Source organism: Bufo gargarizans, chromosome 2, assembly GCF_014858855.1.
Source record: "Bufo gargarizans isolate SCDJY-AF-19 chromosome 2, ASM1485885v1, whole genome shotgun sequence".
NCBI classification, from domain to species: domain Eukaryota; kingdom Metazoa; phylum Chordata; class Amphibia; order Anura; family Bufonidae; genus Bufo; species Bufo gargarizans.
Genome location: NC_058081.1, coordinates 50,239,989 through 50,266,832, shown reverse-complemented (window position 1 = coordinate 50,266,832; position 26,844 = coordinate 50,239,989). Strand labels below are relative to the sequence as shown.

Below are 26,844 nucleotides of genomic sequence, written 5' to 3'. Positions count from 1 at the left end.
GTGACACTGGGTATGATTAAGAAGGGCAAGGCACTGGGTAAAGGTGACAGGGTATGAGTAAGGGGGCAGGAGACTGGCTATGGGTGACACTGGGTATGGTTAAGGGGGGCAGGGTCTAATTGAGGGGGCAGGGGACTGGGTAAGGGTGACACTGGGAATGATTGTACTTGTTTGCACTTTCACTTAAATTATCTGTAATAATAAAAACTGTTTGTTACAAAGATAGTTTTCCTCTTTTTGTATGTTTAGGTGAACGGGAAGGGGGGGGGGGGCACCCCAAGATTAGCTCGCACAGGGCGCCTGAACACCTAAGGCCGGCCCTGAAAGGACCTTAACATGTATAGCTTGGAAGAAAGACGAGACAGAGGGGAGATGATAGAAACTGCTAAATACATAAAGGGAATCAACAAGGTAAAAGAGGAGAGAATATTTAAACGAAGAAAAACTACCACAAGAGGACATAGTTTTAAATTAGAGGGGCAAAGGGTTAAAAGTAATATCAGGAAGTATTACTTTACTGAGAGAGTAGTGGATGCATGGAATAGCCTTCCTGCAGAAGTGGTAGCTGCAAATACAGTGGAGGAGTTTAAGCATGCATGGGATAGGCATAAGGCCATCCTTCATATAAGATAGGGCCAGGGGCTACTCATAGGATTCAGATATATTGGGCAGACTAGATGGGCCAAATGTTCTTATCTGCCGACACATTCTATGTTTCTATGTTTCACTTCTATTTAATTCCTAATTCATTCTATTGCAATTTCTGTATTCTGTAGTTATTAGTTAGGTAACAGCACCATCTAGCGGTGGCAAAAATGTACTGCACTTTGTTTTCTTGTTAATAAAGCTTATCGTATTGTAGTGTTTTAGATCTGGTCAAGATACCAGGTAGGTTGACGTACTGCTCCAAATTAGTAGATATTGTCTTTTTTGTGCATGGAGGAATTAAGCAAAGACGCACACGCTGGGGTCAAAGCAGAATCTCTAGTTTATTGTGAGTGTTCACACAAAATACCCCCCCCCCTCCCCGTTGGGAGGTGACTAAATGTGGTGCATTTTTATTGGTTACTGGGAAATAATAGCAAGCATTCAATGGGTTAATCTTACACTTCATTTTCATCAGGCTGACTTAAGAAATCATCTAACAGCGCAGTACCGCAGCCCCCTCATTGACATGTATCTAGGGCTTTGGGATGCGCTCCTTCCCCCCTCCCATCTTCAAGATAGTGGGAAAGCTGTGTGCGCCTGGTGATACATCCAGGAGTGGTGGCTGAGCAGTGTATATAGAACAAGCAAGTATTCATACTGTTTCAGTAGTCCATAACAGTCCCCCCTTGGAAACTTGATTGTAGGCTATCCCTACCTAACGAATCCACTGGGCATACCGTTTCATAAGCATGATAGGTTGCTCATCAGTTTTCTTCATTCTTTTTGAAAGGCGGGTCACACAAGTAAGAACAGGCTTAATTAAAATATATACACTCACCTAAAGAATTATTAGGAACACCTGTTCTAGTTCTCATTAATGCGATTATCTAGTCAACCAATCACATGGCAGTTGCTTCGATGCATGTAGGGTTGTGGTCCTGGTCAAGACAATCTCCTGAACTCCAAACTGAATGTCAGAATGGGAAAGAAAGGTGATTTAAGCAATTTTGAGCGTGGCATGGTTGTTGGTGCCAGACGGGCCGCTCTGAGTATTTCACAATCTGCTCAGTTACTGGGATTTTCACGCACAACCATTTCTAGGGTTTACAAAGAATGGTGTGAAAAGGGAAAAACATCCAGTATGCGGCAGTCCTGTGGGCGAAAATGCCTTGTTGATGCTAGAGGTCAGAGGAGAATGGGCCGACTGATTCAAGCTGATAGAAGAGCAACGTTGATTGAAATAACCTCTCGTTACAACCGAGATATGCAGCAAAGCATTTGTGAAGCCACAACACGCACAACATTGAGGCGGATGGGCTACAACAGCAGAAGACCCCACCGGGTACCACTCATCTCCACTACAAATAGGAAAAAGAGGCTACAATTTGCACAAGCTCACCAAAATTGGACTGTTGAAGACTTGAAAAATGTTGCCTGGTCTGATGAGTCTCGATTTCTGTTGAGACATTCAAATGGTAGAGTCCGAATTTGGCGTAAACAGAATGAGAACATGTATCCATCATGCCTTGTTACCACTGTGCAGGCTGGTGGTGGTGGTGTAATGGTGTGGGGGAGGTTTTCTGGGCACACTTTACGCCCCTTAGTGCCAATTGGCCATCGTTTAAATGCCACGGGCTACCTGAGCAGTTCTGAAGGCAAAAGGGGGTCCAACACCGTATTAGTATGGTGTTCCTAATAATTCTTTAGGTGAGTGTATATCACTAATAGTATAAGGGCTACTGCTGCCATTAGAGCTGAAGCATTGTTGATTGGGGTTCCTGCTATTGGCGGTAGAGTCTCTTGCCATGAGGCAGGCTTCAGTGAGGGCAATCAGTTCAGCCTCCTGTGCGGACTGGTCTGGGCACAATTGTCTCGCACACAACACCTCATGTTCACTAGTGACCGCCATGCCTGTATGGAACTTGCCTTTGTCATTGGAATACCTTGAGTCGTCCACAAAGAGAGTCTAATGCGGGTTTGCCAGAGGAGTGTCTAGGACTGATGGTGGTGTCCCTATTTTAGCTTCCATCATTGTGATGCATGTTCTTGTTCAGAATAGTAAGGGGGAGCCAGAATAGTAAGGGGTGACCAAGTACAACGTCAGATGTGACGTCCAGAAGAGAGCTGGCAGCATGGATGGCTCTGACACAGGAAGGGGCGGCTATGGCTACGGGGTCAAGGCGCTTAAAATAGTAACCCAGGGGTCTATTGCGGACACCATGAGTTTGAGGAAGGACTCCAGTCGCGTGGCCCTGATGTTCCATGATATACAGTCGGAAAGGAACGTTGTAGTTGGGGATGCCAAGAGAAGGGGCAGATGCAATGGCGGCCTTCAATGACTGAAAGGCTTCTTCGGCCTCCATTGTCATCTGGAAAGGAGTAGTAGCATTGAGGGTTATACAGTCATATAGGGGGGCTGCATTAGGACTGAAGCATCAGGGATCCAGGGTCTGCAGTAGGAGATGAGCACAAGAAAGGTTTGCAGCTGATGAGGGGTGTCTGGGAGTTGGATGTCAGAGATGGCCTTCAGTGAGGTGCTTGCTACCTTGAGAGATGCAATGACCTAGGAAGACAACTTTGGGGAGACACAGCTGTAATTTGGCTTGTGAGACTTGACAGCCAGCAGAAGCCAGGAACTGGAGAAGTGAAACAGACATGGATAGGCAGACTTGCGGAGAGACGGCACAGAGGAGTAGGTCATCCACATTTTGCAGGAGTTCCACTTCCGGGTGGTCGGACTGCCAGGGTAGCAAAACAAAGGACATAGCCTTGCTGAAGCAGGAAGGGCTGTTTTGCGACCCTTGAGGCATAACAGTCCAGGTGTACTGTTTGCCAGCATGTGTAAAAGTGAAAAGGAATTGACAGTCCTCATGTAAGGGAACAGAAAAAAATTGCATTGGCCAGATCAATGACGGTGAAAGTAGTAGCGGTGGGCGGGACACCAGCGGGGAGGGTGTGTGGGCTGGGGACAATGGGCGTCTCGAGGACAGTGGCCTCGTTAACAACCTGGAGGTCCTGCACCATGCAGTACATTGGAGGCTGTCCTTTCTCCCTCTTCTTCCGGACTGGGTAAAGGGGCGAGTTACAGGGAGAGGTAGTGAATTTGATTGCCCCATTCTGCAGGAGGGCTTGCACTTGAAGTGTAATAGCATCCTGTTGTGAGACAGAAAGCAGATATTGCGCTTTGTATGGTAGGACTTTGATTGCCCCATTCTGCAGGAGGGCTTGCACTTGTAGTGTAATAGCATCCTGTTGTGAGACAGAAGGCGGATATTGCGCTTTGTATGGTAGGACTTTGGGGTCCTTCAGGGTCACAGTGACTGGTGGGACATTAAGGTGTCTGATATCCTGGGGTCCTTTGGCCCAGTGAGTATCGGGGATGAGGTGCAAAATGGTTTGCAGAAAATCCCCCTGTTCATATGAATCAGTAACCTGGAGAGTTGTTAATGCCATGTGGAGGCAAGTTTCTTCCGGGTATAGGGCAGTACCGAGGGTGACAGTCCCATCCTTTTCTGAACTGTATGTTAGCTTGGATTTTCTGAAGAAGATCAGAGCCTAGCAGATTGAAGGGGCAAGTTTGGCTGACAACAAATTGCGATATGACTCCAGCTGGAAGGTGGAGTCAGGGGTGTTAGTCCGGGAGAAGCCAGGGGAAGTGATCGAGAGTGGCTTGGTAACGGGGTTGTGTTGCACGACCCCTTCTAGTCCTGAACAGGGTAATTGAATGTCAGTGAGCCAGGAAGGAGGGACGGCAGTCTCACATAAAACACTGCGGGCTGCACTGGTGTCTACAAGGAATGAGAGTTCCTTCCCTGCCATCTCGAGGGTTGAAGGTCAGACCCCTTAGGATAGGGGTGGGGATATGGTCCATTATTAGTGAAGAATACTCCCCTGTCTTGTTTTCCACAATACTCTGTAGGTCTGACCATGTACATCCATACGTTTGTTGTATCTGTGACAGTTTCCTGAAAAAGGGCATGGGATGGGTTTCAGGATCTGGCAGCAGGTTCACTATGGTGAATAACTTCTGCGGGGTAAAGGACACATATTTTGGAGGTTCTTGTGGTCGGGTAAGAGCTAGGGCTTCCTTTACAACTTCGAAATTGCCCTTTTTCTAAAGCTTGCATGTTTCTTTGCAATACAGTAATCTGAGACTGGAGGCCGGCTTTTGGGTTCTGTGCAACAGGGATACCCTTGTTCCATGGTGCCAATTGGGGAGGGGTGGGAGTCCTTGTGCCCGACACAGATTCTGCCACCTCGTCAGACTGCGTTTGATCGGGCTCTTCTGTCTGACCTCCCACCATTATGGGTGTGGGGGTTGTGATCTGACGGTGAGTCATAAAAGTGCCATCCGGGTTTATCATCGGGTACAGCGTAGAGACCACCGGGACACTAGGGGTGATGGGGGGATTCGGGCCCAAGCAGATTAAGGTCCAGCCATGGGCGTTGGCTGTGAGAAAGATGGCACCATAGTGGGGACTGATGAGACGTGCTGGGGAACTATGGAGGTGTGGTTATGTGGGCATGCAGCACCACAGGCTAGGCACGTATTACTGGAGACGGGCTTCTGTTGACCGGACACTTTACAAGTCCAGCCTTTTTCCTGTTTGACGGCGCCATTATAGGGTGGTGGCTGCTCGTGCCCAGTTAATATACCGGGTTTACAGTAGTATCTCTGGCTGCTTTCATCATAATTTAGTTCTCCCCCCATCTTTTCAAATTCCTTGCTAAACTCTCAAAACACACGGACGGTATCTATCAACTTCTTGTCCTCCAACTTCCCTCTTTTCTCGTTCAACAACGTCTGCCACGTAGCAGGGCACAGTGTGCCACCACCTTTTGGTATGTTATACATTTTTTCTAACTTGTTTAAACATTTAATATCGCGTTTGCCTCTCCGGTCCGCCACGTCCTGTTCGGGTGAACAGTAGCCCTCTGGGACACTTTCCTAATTTCCATTCTTCTGGATCCTTTACCTTGCTCTGGACAACACAGAAACCTGATATAACACGTTGAGCCTAATGGCCCACACACTCTGGGTAGACACTGGCCGGTCTCCTCCCTTCTGTTGTCTCTCGGTCACAACACCGGTGTGACCAATTGACACAGGCACTTTAGTAAACCTTCCTTTGGGTTTCTATCAGTCTGTGTTTCCATAACAAAGGGTCGCACATAAAAAAACAATAAATCACAATACATCAAGGAAGAACCCTTGCGTTATGTCCCATCGTCTCTCGCACCTACTGGAGCCGTCTAGAGACCTCTGTATAGAGTAATTACTGGACCTGATGAAGCTTTGAGTCCAAGACAAGCACACTCTGGGCTGCTGCGGACCGCTCTCCCCCCTTTTGTTATCGAGTCAGACAACCGGGCTGCACTCCGATTCAGGCAAATAGGAGAACTCTCTGTCTCTCAGTCAGTGATACTTGTCAACAGAGTCTTCATTTTTAAACACAGTACATCAAGACTTTAAAACACATGGGGTTCTTACTTTCAAGCCCTCAAGGACGCCCCAAGCTGACATGGCACCCCTCCCTCAGGCAGGCACGGATGGACTACACCAAAGGACACATGGAGGTTAGATAAGACAGTGCCCGTTAGTGAGGTCCTCCTCATCTGGTCATCGGGGGTGCCGGATCAGGGGATCCTATCCTCGAACCCCACGCTGTTCTGCTAACTGTTTCGGATCTGGTCACTAATGGAAGAGCTCACTAGTATTTCCTTTATAAGATGCATTGCAGGGAAAAATACAGCGCCACTGGCAAGGGTGGAACACTTAATCCTGGCATCTGGCTGGTTTGAAACCTTTTGTGACTTTGTCACATCTCCTGGGCTGTGCGTCGATCACAGGATCAGAGAGAGCCTTACTGGTGACCTCAGCGATGGAACCACAAGGTTCAGGAACACTAGAGACGAGTAACAACATTTTTGAAGCGAAAACTAGTTAAAAGGGCTTTCACCGACCGTAGCTGCTTTTATGTTAAGTTCCAGTTGGTACATTTTCCTGAGACGTAGGGATTTCTGCTATAAGTTCCTTGGTTAAACACAGCTTCAATTGACTACTGTGTACAATTTTTAGGTCATCATCACCCTGTTTATAAATTGGATCGCTATTGAACGTGGCATCTGAGGGGTTACATAACCAATTTTGGTATCATCGCCGATCCTGGTCATTGTAGCCGGAAAACTGCTATATTACACTGCCAGCACCCGCAGCCCTTGCACATAGTGTCGTACATGTATGACATTATGCGTTAAAGGATTCATGAGAACCAAGGGTGTTCCTCCAAATCTCACAGATCTTTCAGTGTAGGCTATGCGCCCCCTCGCCTGTTAGTGTCGCTCGGGTTATGCCATCATGGAAAATATTTAAATATTTAAAAGGATCACTTAAATTGGCAACGCACTTCCTTCCACGCCGCTATCGTGTCCTTCTGTACCAAACATTTCTTGATATCCGTGGGGAACGCAGAATAGTGGAGACGTAATAAGGACACTAGATACCATGGTGCAGCTGGAGTATGTACTAGTGTGACCTATACGGTCAGATACATAGCGCATACGGCGAGACGGATTATTACCTCTGCAATGTGGAAAACCGATACCCCCTGTGTTTTCAGGAGAGACAGTTTAGCCATGGAGATACAAGGTCGCTTCCTCCTTTCTGACATTTTATTTATAGCGTTCACCGTACGGGATAAATTACATGATAATTGCATAGTGGTGGTCATTGCGGACACGGCGGTACCAAATATGTGGAGCAGATTTTATTTTTGCAATTTTTCCATTGGAAAGTGTTTTTTCAAAGAAAAAAATGCGTATTTTTTCACTTGTAATATTTTTTTATTTAATAAAACTCGTTTTTATGTTTTTACCCATTTAATAGTCCCACAAAGGGACTATAATATCCAATCTTCTGATCGCTTCTAAAATACATTGCACTGTCCATGCATTCTACAGCAGTGTCACGGGGTGCCAAAGGCGCAGTCGGTCTCCCATCAGCCGCAGACCTGCTGCTTAGCTTCGGGAGCGAGGATCTGTGTTTGGCCTAGTTCCCAGGGCGGCTTTGCTAACTGGGAGGCTCCCTGCTCCTAGGTCTGCCTTGAGCGCCGAGCTGATCACTCGGCGCTCGATTTGTCTGTCTGTCGGTCATGTGACGCTGGCCACGTGGCGTCACATGACCCTCACTCCCCACTATAAATACAGGCAGCCTGCTGGCCACAGGTTGCCTGTTAATTTTAGGTATCTGGTGATTGTTTTGTTCCTGCATACTTACCTGATCCTGTGTTCCCTGACGATCCTCTGCCTGTTCCTCCTGTACTGCGCATCTCTCCTGGTATCCTGACCCCGGCTTCCACCTGACGATTCTTTGCGGACTCCTCTGGTTCTTCGTTTCTCTCCTGGTATTTGACCTCGGCTTTTCCTGACTATTCTCTGCTCATTCCTTAGTACTGCGTAGCTCTCTAGGTATTGACCCGGTCCGTTCACGTTCTGTTATTTGTCTTGTCTGTCTTCCCAGCACGTATCCTAAGTTAGGGACTGCCGTCCAGTTGTCCCCTGTCATTAGGACTTGTGAGGCAAGAAGGCAGGGCCAGGGGTGAGGGTGGAGCGCAGTGGTCACTATCCTCCCCCCTGTGTGTAGTGTACGTGACCGTCACAAGCAGGCTGCGCATCAGTATACATAATCATTGGAGGAGCGGCAAATATCTTTCCTGGATTCAAGGCTAACACTACCGTGATACATTGTAACAAACCATCAGCTATGCAAGCAGGACTGCATGTAAAAAAAAAATAAAGTTTATAGTCACTGACAGCAACAGAGATTTTGAAAAACAAATCATAATTGATACACAAACCATTTTGTAAACTTATTACATTAATAAATGGGGGGGTCCCATAGACACCTCAATACCTACAATTGGTCTGTACTAAAAATGCTCAGCCATTTCTGAGTTGTAAGGGTTAAAAAAATCAGTCTGTTTACAAGCTGTCACGTTCTGTTTTCTTGGAATCCCGTCAGCTGTCGGCTCATGTGGGGCTCTTATCTCTGATCTCCTGACCTTATAAACACTCATTATAGCTCAATAAGAACATGGATGAAATTAGCGTCTATGTGTTTAGTACAAACTGATTTTGTAACCCTTGTATCTCAGAAACGGCTGAACATTTTTATTAAAGACCAATGGAAAAAAAATTCAGCCCCAAATGATTAAAATGCAATTATAAAAAATGCCCCCGTAGGTGTCCATAGGTTTTAAGCTTTAGTCTTTCATTTTGGACATATATGAGACAACATAAGGTCCACCTCGTTCTTGATGACTGGAGGACCTGGGTGGATATTGTCAGGAAGATAGTGGCAGGATGTCATGTCCCAGGCATCCAGGATTATAACTTGCATTCCTTTGAAGATCTCCCTCAGTAAAATGTCCAGCTGAAGAGACAACCAGTCACTGCCAAATATTGACTTATAACCCGTATTGGCCGATTTAATGATCACCGTCGTCTCAGGGCTTCGAAAAAGAAGAGATGAGATTGCCTGACGGACTCCCTCCAGCCGTTCAATGTAAAACCTCACAGGGTAGGTGGTAAAGTGGGCCCACAGGGTCATCACTATCGCAGTGTGGGGCCCCCCACCGATACCAGCCAAGTGAGCTGCTTCATAGTGGAGGTCGGACATTTTGGTCTTGCCGGTCCTTAAAGGTAATCCATGAGCGCGCCATCGCATGACCAGACCGGCGTCAGCATCTACGGCTATCAGAGGACCCGACTTGTAGTTAGCATGCAAGTCTATCCTCTTGAGACCTAAAAACAAACATAAAAAAAACAATAATGAGTGACTGTCCTGAATTTGAGGTACCCAGTTCTATTATCCCTTGAAATCCCTTCTCTGTCCTGCCGAGTCCTGAAATATCGAATGAGAAAGAGCCACCGGGATGTGCAATCTTGTGGTGTAATAATCAGCATTGCCAGCAGGTGGTAGCATACCTCATCATGGCCATGAAAAGATGCCAGCGATGAGACATGGATTAAGAGAGTGTCCCATGAAGCTTGCATTTATTAGGAGCATGTGAAAGTGACTGTGTTTGGGGGGACAAGTGGCAGACACTTGGTAGGAGGGGTATATGTCTGCACTGTATACGGGGTCATGTGGCAGGTAATGTATATTGGAAAGCACGTGGCTGTACAGTATATGGGAGGACACATTCATGGTGTTAACTATGTTATGTGTCAGGCACTCTATGAGGGGGGAGGAAGTGACTAGATTAGGTCAGTGCATGGGTAATACTTTAGGAACAGTCACCAGCAAGCAGAGATCTTGAACATGGTGAGGAAATGAAACCCAAAGTATATTAGAAAGTTTCAGAAATTTATATTACGAAATAATAAAACTTGAGACAACTCCTTCAATCCCATGACTGACCCAATTTTAGAAGATATTATTTTTTTTTGCCTCTGCAATATTGAGGGTATTTACTTTTATTGACGTAGTTGTATATTTTAGGATGAGTTTATACTGTGTATGTAACATTTCATGGTGCGTTACCATGTCTTACAGGTATGGGAGGAATGTCCCAGGCAACTATGACTGTCCAGAATATGTAGACACAAAATTTATGATTGCAAGCTGGTGGTACATAAAGAACGTATCTACCATTACCAAACCTGATGGACACCACCGCACTTGAGCTGGTCCAAAAGATTGTCTAGAAGTAGTGAAGGTCAACCAGCCCTAGACCACGGATGGTCAACCTGCGGCCCCCCAGCTGTTGCAAAACTACAACTCCCAGCATGCTCTAATCACTGTAGGCTGTCCAGGCATGCCGGGAGTTGTAGTTTCACAACAGCTGGAAGGCCGCATTCCTGCCCTAGACTGTCCTGTCCAGAGTAGGTGTGGTGAACCAGTATCAGCAAGAGGACCCCTTTATACCCATCACTTGCTCCTCACTTACTTGGGATGAACCTTTCCAAATATTCAAACCACTGGCGCAGAGTGGAGTCTCCGAACATGTGAATGTCCTTCCCTTTGAGGCAAGCAAGAGCATCTGAAGGGCGAAGGAAGTGCTGAGCCCGGCATACTAGTGATGTCCACTTGTCCTTATAGTAAAAGCCTGAAGGCTGTGGAGCTCCTTGTCCAGGTCTACAGATCGGGAGCTTGGAGATGAGATCTGCAAGAGGAGGAGGCGATGATAAATATCATTTAACTAGGGCTCATACACACGAGCATTGGATGGTTCACGGTCCACAAATTGGGTGCGCTGGAACCACCGGCCCCTAATCAAACAGTCCTATACTTGTCCATGGTGCAGACAATAACAGAACATGTTCTATTTTTATGCGGAACGGCCATGCGAACATATGGACATGGAACGCACACGGCATTTCCGATTTTTCTGAGCCCCATTAAAGTTGTTTTGGCATACGGAATGCAAAAGAAACCCCAAAAAACTGAACGGCCTTTATGAGGTAAGTTCTGAAAAAATCAGGTCACAATTTAATGCCCAATGTGCCTCGTGAGGGCAAGTGCCGAGGTCATCACCCAGCTGGTAACTGGTATCAGTACACTGGTTCTAAGCTTTCACCAGCAGTATTCCTCTGTACACCGGGTATTGATAATCCCTTCACCACACTAGACCACCAGGGAGGCTGACATTAACTGTGTTAAACCCCAGGGAAGGCTGACTTTGACCCTTTTACCACACTACACCACTAGGGATGCTTGCATTAACCCCTTGCATGCCCTAAACCACTATAGATGTTTACATTATCCCCTTCACCGCCTTTAGATCACCATGGATTTTGGCATTGACCTCTTTATTACACTAGTCCATAACCTTTAATGTTGACCCTTTCAGTACCTAGACCAATGAGTATGCTTACAATAACCCCTTCTCTGACCTAGACCACCACAGACTCTGACATTAACCCATTCCATACACTAGATTATCATGGATAATAACTTTAACTGCTTCCCTGTCCTAGACCTCCATGTATTTTGGTATTGACCCGTGCAATACACTCGACCACTATACAAGAGATTACTAAGAATGTCGGCATTGGTTCCGAGACCACCAAAAACTCCTACACTACTCCCTACCTTCGCCTAGAAAAACAGGGAACTCAAAGTGACGCCAGAGCCCCCTTTTTTATGAGACAATTATTGAAGGTGGCAACCCTTGCTAGAGTCGAGGAGGAAACTCAGATTGGTTCCCCCTCTTGGTCCCTGACCGGAATTATTCCAGCCCATGAGAACTAACTTAACCTGCATGCCATACATACAAACACGACCTTCACAGATCCTCTTCCCAGGACCTACAGCTTTGCCATGATTTATATGTTGGGATAAAAGTCAAGTGGGGGAAAGTCAAAATATTTTTTTTCATCAAGAACCATTTATCGGATTTTGGAGCTGGTGCTTGGGTCGAGTCATTTACAGAAATCAGTTGTGGCTTATCTATACCTCTGCAAGAACCCATCTACCTTTCCAGGTGAACACTCATCAATGGACCTCCCACCGTGCATACCCCAGCGGAGCTCCTACCTGAAAATCCTTTATCTGAGATCACGTTAATTGGAGGAATGGACCAAGAGAGTTTCCTGTCTGACCTGAGAGAGAGCAATAATTGAATTAATGAAATGTGTCTTAATTTAAGGAAATGACTCCACCAGCAGAATAGTGAGTACAGCTCTGGAGTATAATACAGGATATAACTCGGGATCAGTACAAAATAAGTAATGTAATGTATGTACACAGTGACTCCACCAGCAGAAGTAGTGAGTGCAGCTCTGGAGTATAATACAGGATGTAACTCAGGATCAGTACAGGATAAGTAATGTATGTACACAGTGACTGCACCAGCAGAATAAAAAAAAATGGGAGGTGCTGACTAACCCCCATGTGCAGGTCCACGCTGCCATGGCTAGAAACACAGAGAAAAAAGACAATGCAACAGCACTCTGCAAACCAGACAAAGTACAATAATGCCATAGTCACAAAAAATATTATAGTGCTAATACTACGCTTAGTGAGATGCTTGGCCAATGCATTTTGTACAAAACCATTTGAGCCCGTCTGCCAAACGTCAAGGCGATCTCTGTAAGACAGGTCCTAACACTAAATACTACCTGTTATGCCCCATAATGGTCACCATAAAGTTCAGAAAATGCATTTGCCAAGCATCTCACTTTATAAATAAGCGTAGTATTAGCACTATAATATTTTTTGTGACTATGGCATTATTGTACTTTGTCTGGTTTGCAGAGTGCTGTTGCATTGTCTTTTTTCTCCACCAGCAGAATAGTGAGTGCAGCTCTGGAGTATGATACAGGATGTAACTCTGGATCAGTACAGGATAAGTAATGTAATGTATGTACACAGTGACTGCACCAGCAGAATAGTGAGTGCAGCTCTGGAGTATAATACAGGATGTAACTCAGGATCAGTACAGGGTAAGTAATGTATGTACACAGTGACTGCACAAGCAGAATAGTGAGTGCAGCTCTGGAGTATAATACAGGATGTAACTCAGGATCAGTACAGGGTAAGTAATGTATGTACACAGGGACTCCACCAGCAGAATAGTGAGTGCAGCTCTGGAGTATAATACAGGATGTAACTCTGGATCAGTACAGGATAAGTAATGTAATGTATTTACACAGTGACTGCACCAGCAGAATAGTGAGTGAAGCTCTGGAGTATAATACAGGATGTAACTCAGGATCAGTACAGGGTAAGTAATGTATGTACACAGTGACTGCACAAGCAGAATAGTGAGTGCAGCTCTGGAGTATAATACAGGATGTAACTCAGGATCAGTACAGGATAAGTAATGTATGCACACAGTGACTGCACCAGCAGAATAGTGAGTGCAGCTCTGGAGTATAATGCAGGATGTAACTCAGGATCAGTACAGGATAAGTAATGTACACAGTGACTGCACCAGCAGAATAGTGAGTGCAGCTCTTCAGTATAATACAGGATGTAACTCAGGATCAGTACAGGATAAGTAATGTATGCACACAGTGACTGCACCAGCAGAATAGTGAGTGCAGCTCTGGAGTATAATACAGGATGTAACTCAGGATCAGTAGAGTGCATATCTGGAGTACAGTATAATACAGGCTATAATTTAGATCCATACAAGGTCATTAAGCAATTTTAAAATCTCAGTCACTCACACTTTCAGTAAAGAGTCCTCCAGCTGGTTTGTCACTTTGCGGTAGCCACCCATGGAGTGATACACCAAGGTATCGCAGGCCAGTTTCTGGGGATGCACACACTGCCATGTATTTCCAGTGACAGGGTCTTTATATGTGCAGACATTTTTGGTAGATATCTCCATGTTACACTCCATCACTTCACTGGTGTGGTTAAACTGGAAGAATCCAAAGAAGTACACCTGCAAGGTAGAAGCAGCGAGGACCGAAACAATAATGGTAATTATTGGTATCAGCTCATAAGGAATCTTATCTAAAAATATTAGATATTTGGAAACATCTTAATCACCTTTCCAGGTTGACTCTCCCTCTTCTTCTTCAGAACATCCACAGCTTCACTGGAATGAATGAGCCTGATGTGTATTTGCGCCTCCCCAGGCCATGGAAGGAGAAAGGTAGCTAAGTAACTTCCATTACCTTGATCCTTAACTTCTCCGGTCACCCCAGCCTTAAGCTTTGGGGAATGGAGCTTGGCTTGGAAGAAGTCTCCACCATAACCTTTTGGCTGACCATTGTAATCACGAGCTGTGATGAGAACTTCCACCTTTTCACCAACTCTGTATGTACTTTGAGGATTTATCAGCTGGTAATAACATTTCATGGGGCTCGTTGAAAATTTAATGTGGCTCACCATGGATGGAGGTCCAGGCCAGTCAATCAACTGTAGAAACTTGGTGTTCCGGGTTTCGATAGGCTGGAGATACCACTTGGGCAAGGGTGGTTTGTACTTCTCCAACTTATCTATAGTTAGAAACCTGTAAATAAACTGTAGATATCAATAGTTAGTAAACCTAAAAATGCCCCAACCAATGTTCCAATATTTATAGCTTTCAAAAGATGAGAGGTTCTTCTACAATTGGAAGCATATTGTGGTGGGGAATTTTTGTGATGGACATTTTTTGCTGATCCAGCCTTCCCTGAGCTTGATGAAATTTGAGATCTTTTTACGTTGGATCACTTGAACACAGTTAAGTGATCAAGGCCACCATTGTAAAGATATGGATCAGTGACCATCAAAAACTATTCAACAAGTTGAATTTCCATCAGCTGTAAAAGACTATGCTCACGTGTCAGGTGAATGCATGGTTTATGTAGCATTAGGTCTGCAGCACATCTCACAGAAATAGATGTCGAAAACTGTATGTGGACAAATTATCATATTAAGTATCGTTCCTCTCTACCAGACTACCGATAATTGGTGCAGATGCAGCAACTCCGGGGGAGTGTGGACGGATGGGGGGGAGGTTGGGGTTCACACTTTGGATGACGGAAGTTGAAGTTCTCCCAGGGCACACCTTATGTAAAGTCTCCTGGTGGGTGAAAGGTGTAGTACCCTTGTTTTAGTGTAGAAATTGATAGGCAGGACACTGAGAAGAGGAACAAGTAACTCACAGTTTTAGTGATTGGCTAGGCTACTTTCACACTCATGTTTTGGGCGGATCCGTCATAGATCTGCAAAAACTGATCCGTTAGAATAATACAACCGCATGCATCCATCATGAACGGATCCGTTTGTATTATCTGTAACATAGTCAAGACGGATCCGTCATGAACTCCATTGAAAGTCAATGGGAGACGGATCCGTTGCATGCAGTACTTTTAGTCCGGCTGCCTCTCGACCTGCGCTGCCGTGCCGCCGCCGGAACTCCGCCCCCATTATAATCAATGGGGACAGAGCGGCAGTCTGGGGGCATACGTGAACTAGCGGCAGGACGGATCCGACAGGATGTTCACCCGCCGGAACAGCCTGCAGGAAATCCTCTGCCGCTAGTGTGAAAGTACCCTAACACTGACTGTGCTATGTAAACAGAAGACAGAGGAGCGCTGCTAAGGCTCAAAGGGCCACGTTAGAGCTATTTTTCTAAAGGAAATGTATGTTTTTAGTAATTAAAGTATATTAGTGCAGATATTATTTTTTCTTCATCTGTGCCTTTTTTTTTTTTAAGAAGTAATAGAATCATATATATATATATATATATATATAGAGAGAGAGAGAGAGAGAGCTAGTGTTCTTTTTTTTGTATCTGCAGTACATTTTTATACTGCTGTGTCTGCACAGACGCACCAAACGTCAGCTTGCGTGCGTTCTACAGCCCTGAGCACCAATAAGTACAATTTTTTATACTGGTCGCTTTTGTGCTCAGTTTTCTTCTTTTTTTTTGCGGAAAAAATATATTTAGTATTACATAGAAATCAATTTTAGGTAGTATTAGTTTCGATTTTTGCATGCACATAATATCTGTGTCTGTGCGTCCTGCACTTGAGCGCTGATCAGAAACATACATTTTTTTTCTGACCAGTCTGCTCAGTTTACTGTGCAGATTTTTTTTTTTCCGTGTAGTTAGTTATATCTATGTATCGCTCTGTCTCAGGGGGTCACAATCACAGACTTCTCCTCCGACAAAGGGGTTCAAGTCCAAAAGGTGCTTTATTTTGGCACTTCAGCACCATCACACACATAAACATTGAAAATAAACACCTGCCCGTCTGGGCACTAGCTAATACATGTATTGTCTGTACCTCACCTATAGAGCGCCGTTCACGCATGGGATTAGATCCGGCTTCTTCAGCCATATACGGTCCAGCAGCCTCCAGGTTATGACGACACCAGCACCCTTGGGGTGGAGATGGTCCAGAAGTCCTCCTGACTCTGACCGTGCAACCTTCTTTCCATAGGCGTCGCTGGGCCCCCCAAACCTCACGCTTTACAAAGCCTCGTGGCCCCTCAGACCTTCTGGCTGAGACCACACAGAGCCTTCCCAGGCTACCTCAGCTATTCTCCCTCCAAGTCATACACAGAGGGTTGCCTATCCCTCCTTGATTACAGCAGCAGGCCTCACCTGCGATCACCTCCAGCAACAGACAATACATGTAGTGGAAGGGTGTGGACTGGCAGATCCCACTACCAAACCTATTCCCCAGTCCACATGAAATCTAGCCCAGAACAACATCTAGACAAAACTGTCTTAGCAAACTACACTTTGCTGAAACTACTGCAGCTTTCTGGATTTCAGTTCTCTCACCCAGCTGAGGTATCTGGGTGGGATATACACGCCTCCCAGCACTTATACTGTACACATCACCACATATCCCCCCTCTTCTTCAGACCGAAGCTCTGAGCATTTTTCCACATCGCACCGTGTCCTCTGGAAGATGTGGCCAGTGTCACACTTTTCCCTTTATTCTGCAACACCCAAGCCAGCAGAGCTCGGTTTTTCACAAAAATCAGTTTTGTACCCCACGACCAGTATTTTATGGGAGTTAGCCTTCTGATCAGGTACCTCACTGGCCTTTTTGAGATAGATTTTTGCTTGGTTTAGGACATGGCAGGATTCCTTTCGGTGGGATTGGACAGGGGTTAACTGAGGTTGAGGAGGTGTTCTCGGAGGGCACTTCTTGGTGGGAGGTATAGAGCTTGACCAATTATATAAAACAAGGAATAGTACCAAGGGGCTTACGCATATCTCTGGCCACAGCCAAGCGTTGTAGAACCCCCACTCTAATGAATAAATGGGAGAGAGCGGCAACCAATAGTTCAATCCGATTCATGCAATTGTTACTGGAAGAGGAAAAGAGTACCTTAGAACAACTTGATATCAAACTACAGGAACAGATTGAAATAACTAAAAAATTCAATCAGGAGTCTGATTTCTGCAATAAGGAGAAGCAGTTACAGAACACAGTAGAACACTTTCAATTCCACCTCAAGGAAACATCGCCAGTTTGCGAGAGATTTACAGGACTTGAGGGATAACAAGGCATATTATTTTCTTAATCCAGAACCCAGAAGGGAATGTGAACAAGAGGGCTCTTCAACAGAGGCTGAGATATCAGACTCAGAAAGAGATAGGCCTAATAAGGGTAGGAGTAGAGGTCCTGGGTGGGGGGAGATCTAGAGGCAGCGGTGGACGCCAACCAGGTAGAACACCCAATACACATTTTTTGGAACAAGAGATCCCCCTACCCCCTGCGCAACAGAAACGCAGTACCTCAACCCAGACAAGGCCAGAAGGCCCTGACACTCAGGTAATCAGTTTGTCCTCTCGGATTATTACTGATGTTGAAATGTCAATACTAAATGTCATTTGTACCTACATCCCACTTTAACCTTTTTAATTGGGTTAAGGATGTGAATTTGTTTGCCAGGAAGCTACACTGGCATAAACATTTTCAGGTACAAAATAAGAGGGAGAGCCGTGATTTGGGCATCCCAGATTTTGGATGATGTAAAACTGCTCTTTGAACTAGATAAATAACCGGACAACCTAAGGGGCGAGGGACCCTTAGCCAATCTGAAAAACAAGAGCTATAATATGCCTCCCCAAGGCGACATTTCGTGCAATGATGTATTTCTATGAAATACAATAAGGGACTTGACAGCATTAAATCCGGTTCCCTTATATCATAATGTCAGCCCTGAGGAACGCATGGCTCTCAATGCCCTTGAGAAAGATTGTTCTATTACCATAAAACCCTCGGATAAAGGGGGTAACATTGTGGTAATGAACACCGAACAATATGCTGACATGTGCTGTATAATTCTGAGGGACAAAAGTGGTTATGAATCCCTCCTGGCTGACCCTACTCCCCAATATAAGGAAAAACTTAAAGGAATACTACTCAGAGTGAAACTGAACAAATTGATTAGTGAGGAGGAATTTAACTATCTACCCCTATACACCCTGTAATTCCAACATTCTACTGCCTCCCAAAGGCTCATAAAGGGACATGTACCCTAAAAGGTCTCCTCATAGTCTTTGTTGTGGGTAGTTTATCACAGAATTGTGGGATCTACATAGACAAGTTTCTAAGACCCTTTGAAAAAAGCCTTCCATCTTATATTCAAGACACAGGAGATCTTCTCCTTCGTCTTGAAGGCGTCACTATGGAGAAGGATTGGTGGCTTGCATCCATCGATGTAGAGGCTCTCTGCTCCTACATACCACACCAATGTGGGTTGAAGGCTGTGGAACACTTTTTAAAGGCCAGGGAACAATGCTAGAGATGGCCTTGCGGTTCGCCCGGCGTTGAACTTTGTGCTTTCGCCATTCGCCAAACATGTGCACATAAGTCGATGTCTGCCGCTTCCATATTCTTTTGCATTGCGCCAAACTTTGACCCATGACACATCCATCAGATGGGACAGAACAGCCAATTGAGATGTTTCAGCACATGGACACAGCCCCACCCAATCAAAGAACCCAATATGGCAGCCATTTTACATTCTGTGTTTTGCCAGTGTAGGGAGAGGTTGCTTTGTGGAGCAGGGACAGGCTGTTAGGGACACCAAACGCTAGCTGATAGCCCACAAAAGTCCTTTTGAGGACTGGTGTAGGTGTGCTATTGATAGGTGTGATATACTGAGGGATGTGATATACTTATAATATACTTTCTAACATAGAAAGTATATTATAGTGCATTTGTATTGTGCAGCAGATTAAGGGGTTCGATATACCAGTTTCCACCAAATAATGATTGGGGCCTGTGATTTACCAGCTTCCTCAAAATACTGATTAAGGGGTTTGATATACCTGCTTCCACAAAATACTGATTGAGGGCTGTGATATACCTGCTTCCACAAAATACTGATCAAGGGATTTGAGATACCTTTTTCCACAAAATACTAATTGAGGGCTGCGATATACCTGTTTCCACAAAATACTGAGTAAGGAGATTGACATTCCTGCTTCCACAAAATACTGATTGAGGGCTGCGATATACCTGCTTCCACAAAATACTGTATAAGGGTTTTGATATACCTGTTTCCACCAAATATTGATTGGGGCCTATGATTTACCTGCTTCCACAAAATACTGATTGAGGGCTGTGATATATCTGCTTCTACAAAATACTGATCATGGGATTTGATATACCTGGTTCCACAAAATACTGATTGAGGGCTGCGATATACCTGCTTCCACAAAATACTGATTAAGGGGTTTGATATACCTGCTAACACAAAAAAATGATTGAGGGCTGTGATATATCTGCTACCTCAAAATACTGATTAAGGGGTTCGATATACCTGTTTCCACGACATATTGAATGAGGCCTGCGATATACCTTTTTCCACAAAATACTGATTAAGGGGTTTAATATTCCAACTTCCACAAAATACTGATTGAGGGCTGCGATATACATGCTTCCACAAAATACTGATAAAGGGGTTTGATATACCTGCTTCTACAAAATACTTATTGAGGGCTGTGATATACCTGCTTCCAAAAAGTACTGATTAAGGGGTTCAACATACCTGTTTCCACCAAATATTGATTGAGGCATGCGAGATATCTGCTACCAAACAATACTGATTAAGGGATTCGATATGCCTGCTTCCACCAAATATTGATTGGGGCCTGTGATATACCTGCTTCCACAAAATACTGATTGAGGGCTGCGATAATCCTGCTTCCACAAAATACTGATTAAGGGGTTTGATATACCTGTTTCCACCAAATATTGATTGAGGCCTGTGATATACCTGCTTCCACACAATACTGATTAAGGGGTTTGATATACCTGTTTCCACAAAATACTGATTGAGGGCTGTGATATACCTGCTTCCACAAAATACTGGTCAAGGGATTTGATATACCTGTTTCCACAAAATACTTATTGAGGGCTGCGATATATCTGCTTTTACAAAATAATAATTAAGATGTTTGATATTCCTGCTTCCATAAAATACTGATTGAGGGCTGCGATATATCTGCTTCCACAAAATACTGATAAAGGGATTTAATATACCTGCTTCCACAAAATACTGATTGTCGGCTGCGATATACCTGCTTCTACAAAATACTGATTAAGGGGTTCGATATACCTGTTTCCACAACATATTTATTGAGGTCCGTGATATACCTGCTTCCACAAAATACTGATTAAGGGGTTTGATATTTCTGCTTCCACAAAATACCGATTGAGGGCTGCGATATACCTGCTTCCACAAAATACTGATTAAGGGGTTTGATATACCTGCTAACACAAAATACTGATTAGGGGCTGCGATATATCTGCTACCACAAAATATTGATCAAGGGGTTATTTTAAAAAAATGACAGGCAGAGGAAGAGGCAGGCCATTCCTCAAGGGTAGTAGGGGCAGGCAGGTGCACCAGGCCGAAGCCTAAGTGTTAAGTTGGAGAAGGTGCGAACGATTACTTCAAAGGGTGCATCAGAGTTGGTTTAGTGGCTCACTTACCCTTCCGCTTCTGCACCCTCCTCATCCTACGTATCTGCACTCTCCTCACTTTCTGCTGTGTGCACCGCCAAATACACCACCATTACCATAGCCCCTCCACTCAAGTGAGAGGAATTATTTTCCAATACATTGTCATATCATACCGAGGCGCAGCCATTCTTGACATCGGATGAGGAAGAGGAGGTAGCATTGGCCATCACCCAGCAGGCTGACAACATTACCCAGATCAGCTTAAGGAGTGAGGTCCCCGCTGTTGCTGCCTACTCCGAGATCTCGAATGTCAGTGGTGGTGATGGTGACGGTGATGACGTGTTGATGGACGTCACGTGGGTGCCCACAAGAGAGGAAGAGTAGGGGAGTTCAGAGGGAGAAACGGAGAAGCAGAGGAGGAGAAGCAGGCAGAGCTTGCAGGGCACAGGAGGCAAAAAGCATACTGCAAATGTGTCTGGAGCGAGCCATCCACCGTGCACGGTCTCCTCTGGCTCTTCCAGGACGCTGACACATGGCTCCGCAGTGTTGGATTTTTTTAACGTGTCAGCTGCTGACAATAGTGTTGCCATCTACAGCCTGTGCTGTCAATGCATAAGTCGCAGTAAGCCCAACACTCACCTAGGGACGACCACCTTAAGAAGGCACCTGGCTTCCAATCACCGAGCCCAGTTGGAGCAACGCCATCAGAACCCACAAAGCCAAACTCCTGGCACTTCATGTCCTGCCTCTTCTCCTTCTCCTCTCTCCTACCATTTGTCCTCTACTAGTGTTGATCGAGCACCAAAGTGCTTGGGTGCTTGGGGGCTCGGGCCGAACACCTCGAGATGCTCGGGTGCTCTACTGAGCACCCGAGCACAATTGAAGTCAATGAGAGAACACTAGCAATAAACCAGGCACCCCCTGCTCTGAAAAGGCAAAGGGTGTCTGGTTTATATGAAAAGGTACGAAATTGATGGAAGCACCACTGAAATGGTTCGGGAACAGCATAGGGAGGATGTCTGGATGCATCTTCGACTCCCAGGTCGCTGCTGGAAACAATGTTGTCTGAGTAGTACGCCACTTTTACAGACTGACAATAATACGCACAAAACGTAGATAAAATCGATTTTAGAGGAAAAATTGTTAGGAAACATTGTTTCCTGTATATTTACTTGTATATAAAGTGGAAGTGCTGCCCCAAAAATTACAAGGAAGTAGCACACCGATACAACCTGTATATCACATAAAGGAGGGCCTCATTCACATTGTGGTACAATTGTTCAGGTAGTGGGACACCTATACTCATAAAGCCTATGCACTAAGTGAAATGGCTGCCAAATATTACAAGGAATCGGCACTCTAATACACCCTTTATTACACATAAAGGAGGGCATTATACATCCTTGAAAAATTATGATTGATGGCCTTCAGGTGAGCTGACCCTGTAAAACATATGTGAGGGCCTGCAGGTGAGCTGACACTGTAAAAGATTGTAGGTGAGTGCCTGCTGGTGAGCTGACCCTGTAAAACATTATATGCGAGGGCCTGCAAGTGAGCTGACCCTGTAAAAGATTATATGCGAGGGCCTGCAGGTGAGCTGACCCTATAAAATATTAAATGCGAGGGCCTGTAGGTGAGCTGACGCTCTAAAAAATTATATGTGAGGGCCTGTAGGTGAGATAACCCTGTAAAAGATTGTTGGTGAGGGCCTGCTGGTGAGCTGACCCTCTAAAAAATTATATGCGAGGACCTGCAGGTGAGCTGACCCTGTAAAAAATTGAAGGTGAGGGCCTTCTGGTGAGCTGACTCTCTAAAAAATTATATGCGAGGACCTGTAGGTGAGCTGACCCTGTAAAAGATTGTAGCTGAGGGCCTGCTGGTGAGCTGACCCTCTAAAAAATTATATGCGAGGATCTGCAGGTGAGCTGACCCTGTAAAACAGGCATACTCAACCTGCGGCCCTCCAGCTATTTCAAAATCAGCCTACAGCAGGGCATTATGGGAGTTATAGTTTTACAACAGCTGGAGGGCCGCAGATTGAGCATGCCTGCTGTAAAAGATTGCAGGTGAGGGCCTGCTGGTGAGCTGACCATGTAAAAGATTATATGCAAGGGCATTATATGCGACGAATAAACAGAAGATTCAACTATATACCCTTGTTTGTGGTGGAAGGGGTGCATGGGAATACAGTGTATTCAGTACATTATAAACAATACACTTAAAGTGCCTTTATGTTCATCAGCTTTCCTCTGGTGGAGTCGAGAAGTCATGGTTAATCCAGGCCTTGTTCATTTTTATAAGAGTCAAGCTTATCTGCTATAATACCACACGCAGCACTAAATACCCGCTCAGACAAAACGCTGGTGGCAGGGCAGGCCAGCACCTTCAAGGCGTAGAGCGCCAGTTTGTGCCACGTGTCAAGCTTGGACACCCAGTAGTTGTAAGGCACAGAGGGATCACTGAGGACCTGACCCGGTCTGCTATGTACTCCTTCACCATCTTCCAAATTTTTTCCCTCCTTGTCACAGTAGGCCACGCATCAGGGTGAGGGTGCTGGCGGGGTGTCATGAAACTGTCCCAGGCTGTGGAGAGTGTTGCCCTGCCTCTGTTGGAACTGCTGTGTGTTCCCCTTGTCTTTCCTCCTCGGTTGCCCAAGGAACTTTATCCTGTTAACGCCTAATGTACCTCCAGCCACAGAATCCAAAGTTCTTTGCTGTCAGGTAGCGCCTATTGACTAATTTTTGGGGCCTGTACTGGCCGACAGTTAATTTTTTTTTATCTCTAGACAAATAATCACACCCCTGTCTCACTTCTCTGCCTCTCATTATGGTGGCGTATGAACCGCATTCACCATAAGGACCTTTTAATGTCACAGGGTCATGTGACTGTGCCCCTCACCCCGTACTGTGCCCCCTTATACCCTGCATTGCGCCCTCTTACCACACCCTGTGCAGTGCCCCTAGTCATTCCCTGTATTGTACCCTCTTATAATTTTTTTTCCGGTCATGGTATGGTGGTGTTATCCGGTCACTGTACAGAGGTGTTATCCGGTCACTGTACAGAGGTGTTACCCGGTTAGTGTATGGCGGTGGTATCCAATAACTGGATGGCCATAACTGTATCCCTTTCCCTGCCCACGCCATCCTTTTTTAGACCTGGCATGAGCGGGAAAAATATGTAGATTGCGGTGCTAAGGACCTTTGCGCCACAATCTGTGTCAGAAATACGCCTAAGATAGACGTATTTCTATATAATGAATGACCACCTAATTGTATTATCATTCGGGGGTGGGGATAATATCTTTATATTATATAGATTCTAGTGTATTATACTGTGCGCTGTATTTCCCAGTAGAAAATGATTCTTGGGAAACACAGTCCTCATCCCTGACCACCAGGACCAGGTAGCACTCTGTCAGTACATGGCGGACTCCCCTCTCCGCCACGCTGCTCCGCTGTGTACTGGGGCTTATTCTGACACTAGTGCTGGGTTCACATCCCATTTTTGGCATCCATTTAATGCATACCAAAAATGGCCCCTGATTAAAATACATATTTTTTGTGGGAATTTTTGCCAGTGATCCCCCTCTGGTATATCACTGTCCATGTTGTGGGACCATTTGTGTACTACTAGTAAGTGTTTGCTTGCTGCAAATATGACCTGAAGGTTTTTCAGGCTCACCTGCCATTAAAGTGAATGGGGCCCGCCGCGAATGCGCGGTTCGCAAACGTTTGATCACAAGCGTGCATTCGTGAATCGTCCCGGCCAATGTTCGTCCATCACTACATCTGACCACAGACACGTGGTCTAGCAAACATGGGCAGGGAAGGTACATCACTTTTACTGCCCACTATGTGAATCTTCTGACGGCTGTCAAGCATGTAACCCGTGGCTCTTGTGTGGATTTGGTGTTACCGCCATGGATTGCATGCAGGCCTGCCTCTTCTTCTCCTCCTTCTACTGCATCCTCCCTCTCCTCCTCGGCTGACTCCTCCTTTCCCACTGCTACTGTCTCTTCCGCTGCGCTCCCCAAGCTCCCCAGAACCTATTCGACGTGCCAGATGAGACGTTGCCATGCTGTGCTGCGTCTGTTGTGCCTGGAAGCCAAGACCCACACCGGTCCTGCACTGCTTTTAGCTCTGCGGTCACAGGCAGATCAGTGGCTAACCCCGCTCAATTTGACAGTTGGTAAAGTGGTGTGCGATGACGGTACCAATCTGCTGAGCGCGCTGAAACAGGGCAAAATGACAAACGTGCCATGCATCGCACACGTCCTGAACTTAGTCGTGCAGCGATTCGTTGCCAAATACCCCGGGGTCCAGGACGTCTTGCGACAGGCCAGGAAAATCTCTGGCTATTTTAGAAGATCTTACACGGCGACACCAATTGCCCGTCAGACGTCTGATTTGTGACAGCCCGACGCGCTGGAACTCCACCTTGTATATGCTTGATAGGCTGCTCCAGCAGCAACGTGCCGTTAAGGACTACCTGTATGAACTCTGCAGCAGGGCAGATTCTGGGGAGCTTGTTTTCTTTATACCGCGCCAGTGGCTGCTCATGCGAGACGCATGCAGACTTCTGCAGCCATTTGATGAGATCACCAAGTTGGTCAGTCGCAGCCAGGGCGCAATCAGTGACATCGCACCTTACACCTTCTTTCTGGAGCGTGCATTGCGTCGTGTCATTGATCAAGACGTCGAGGAGCAGGAGCTGGAAGATGAGCAAGTCACAATGCTGAATGAATTCCCGGGGGGGGGGGGGGGGGGGCTACTCCATCTGAGAAAAGTCAGCAGGTGGTTGTCAGAATGCAGATTTTTCAGGCCTTGCTGTGAGAGATGTTGCATTCTGTTGTTGCGGCGCTGGCAGAGGAATTTCTACCCCCAGCGAAACAGGTGCGGGTACCAATCCTACCGCGCCTGCAAGAAGAGGGCGGTTTGAAGATGTGTTGGTCACAATTTGCCATGGAACTCTTGGCTTGTCCCTCGTCGAGTATCCTGTCCGAAAGGACGTTCAGCGCAGCAGGGGGATCATGACCGATAAGCGCACTCGTCTAGCTCACGACAGTGTGGACTACCTCACATTTCTAAAAATTAATGAGGCATGGATCTCGGAGTATTTAAACACCTGTGAAGACCACGTGTAATTGAATTTCCTCATTCCAGCCCACACATATCCACCACCACGCAGAACAAAGAATGGCCTTTGTCCTATGTATATACAGTGGCATAAAAGGTCTTTTCTGTCAGGTTAATAACTAATTTTTGGGGCCTCTACTCCAGTGGCCTACAGTAAAATTTTTATCCAGTGACCGTCTAATGTACCTCCAGCCAAATAATCACTAGTGATGAGCGGGAGGTGCCATATTCGATTTCATGATATTTCGCGAATATTCATTTAAATATTTATCTTATATTCGTCAAAATCGAATATTCATCATTGTTCTATTTATCGCGATTAATATGTGATTAAATTTTTCGTGTATTGCAATTTTTAACTGTATAAGGCAACTTTCCTATTGGTTTGCTAATAGTATGTGCATTTTACGAATATTCGCTATGTTGCTATATATTCTCATTTTAGAATATGACGAATATTCTAAAAAACGAAGTTATAGCAATATAGCGAATATTCGTAAAACACACATATAGACAGCAATTTAACTAATATAGTGCTATAATCATTTTTTTGGTCAATTCATTTTTCATTTGTAAAAAATGTACATTGCTAAAAAAAAATATACTATAGCACTATATTAACTAAATTGCTGTCTATATGCGTATTTTACGAATATTCGCTATAACTTTGTTTTTT

At 45.4% G+C, this 26,844-nt stretch overlaps 1 protein-coding gene across 2 annotated transcripts; it reads right to left on the bottom strand.

Moving 5' to 3' along the window:
• Window positions 1-8,917: 8,917 nt before the first annotated feature.
• LOC122929345 (NXPE family member 3-like) lies at window positions 8,918-21,338 on the bottom strand. Of its 2 annotated transcripts, none has more exons than XM_044282883.1 (6): window positions 21,207-21,338; window positions 14,153-14,629; window positions 13,825-14,045; window positions 12,188-12,252; window positions 10,599-10,814; window positions 8,918-9,450 (listed from the first exon to the last, which is right to left on the bottom strand). In XM_044282883.1, the coding sequence occupies exons 1-6, from the start codon at window positions 21,279-21,281 to the stop codon at window positions 8,918-8,920; spliced, it is 1,587 nt and encodes a 528-aa protein (XP_044138818.1). In that variant the 5' UTR covers window positions 21,282-21,338. The 2 variants fall into 2 exon arrangements, with proteins under 2 accessions (XP_044138818.1, XP_044138819.1); XM_044282884.1 differs by lacking the exon at window positions 21,207-21,338 and adding an exon at window positions 16,389-16,670.
• Window positions 21,339-26,844: the final 5,506 nt, after the last annotated feature.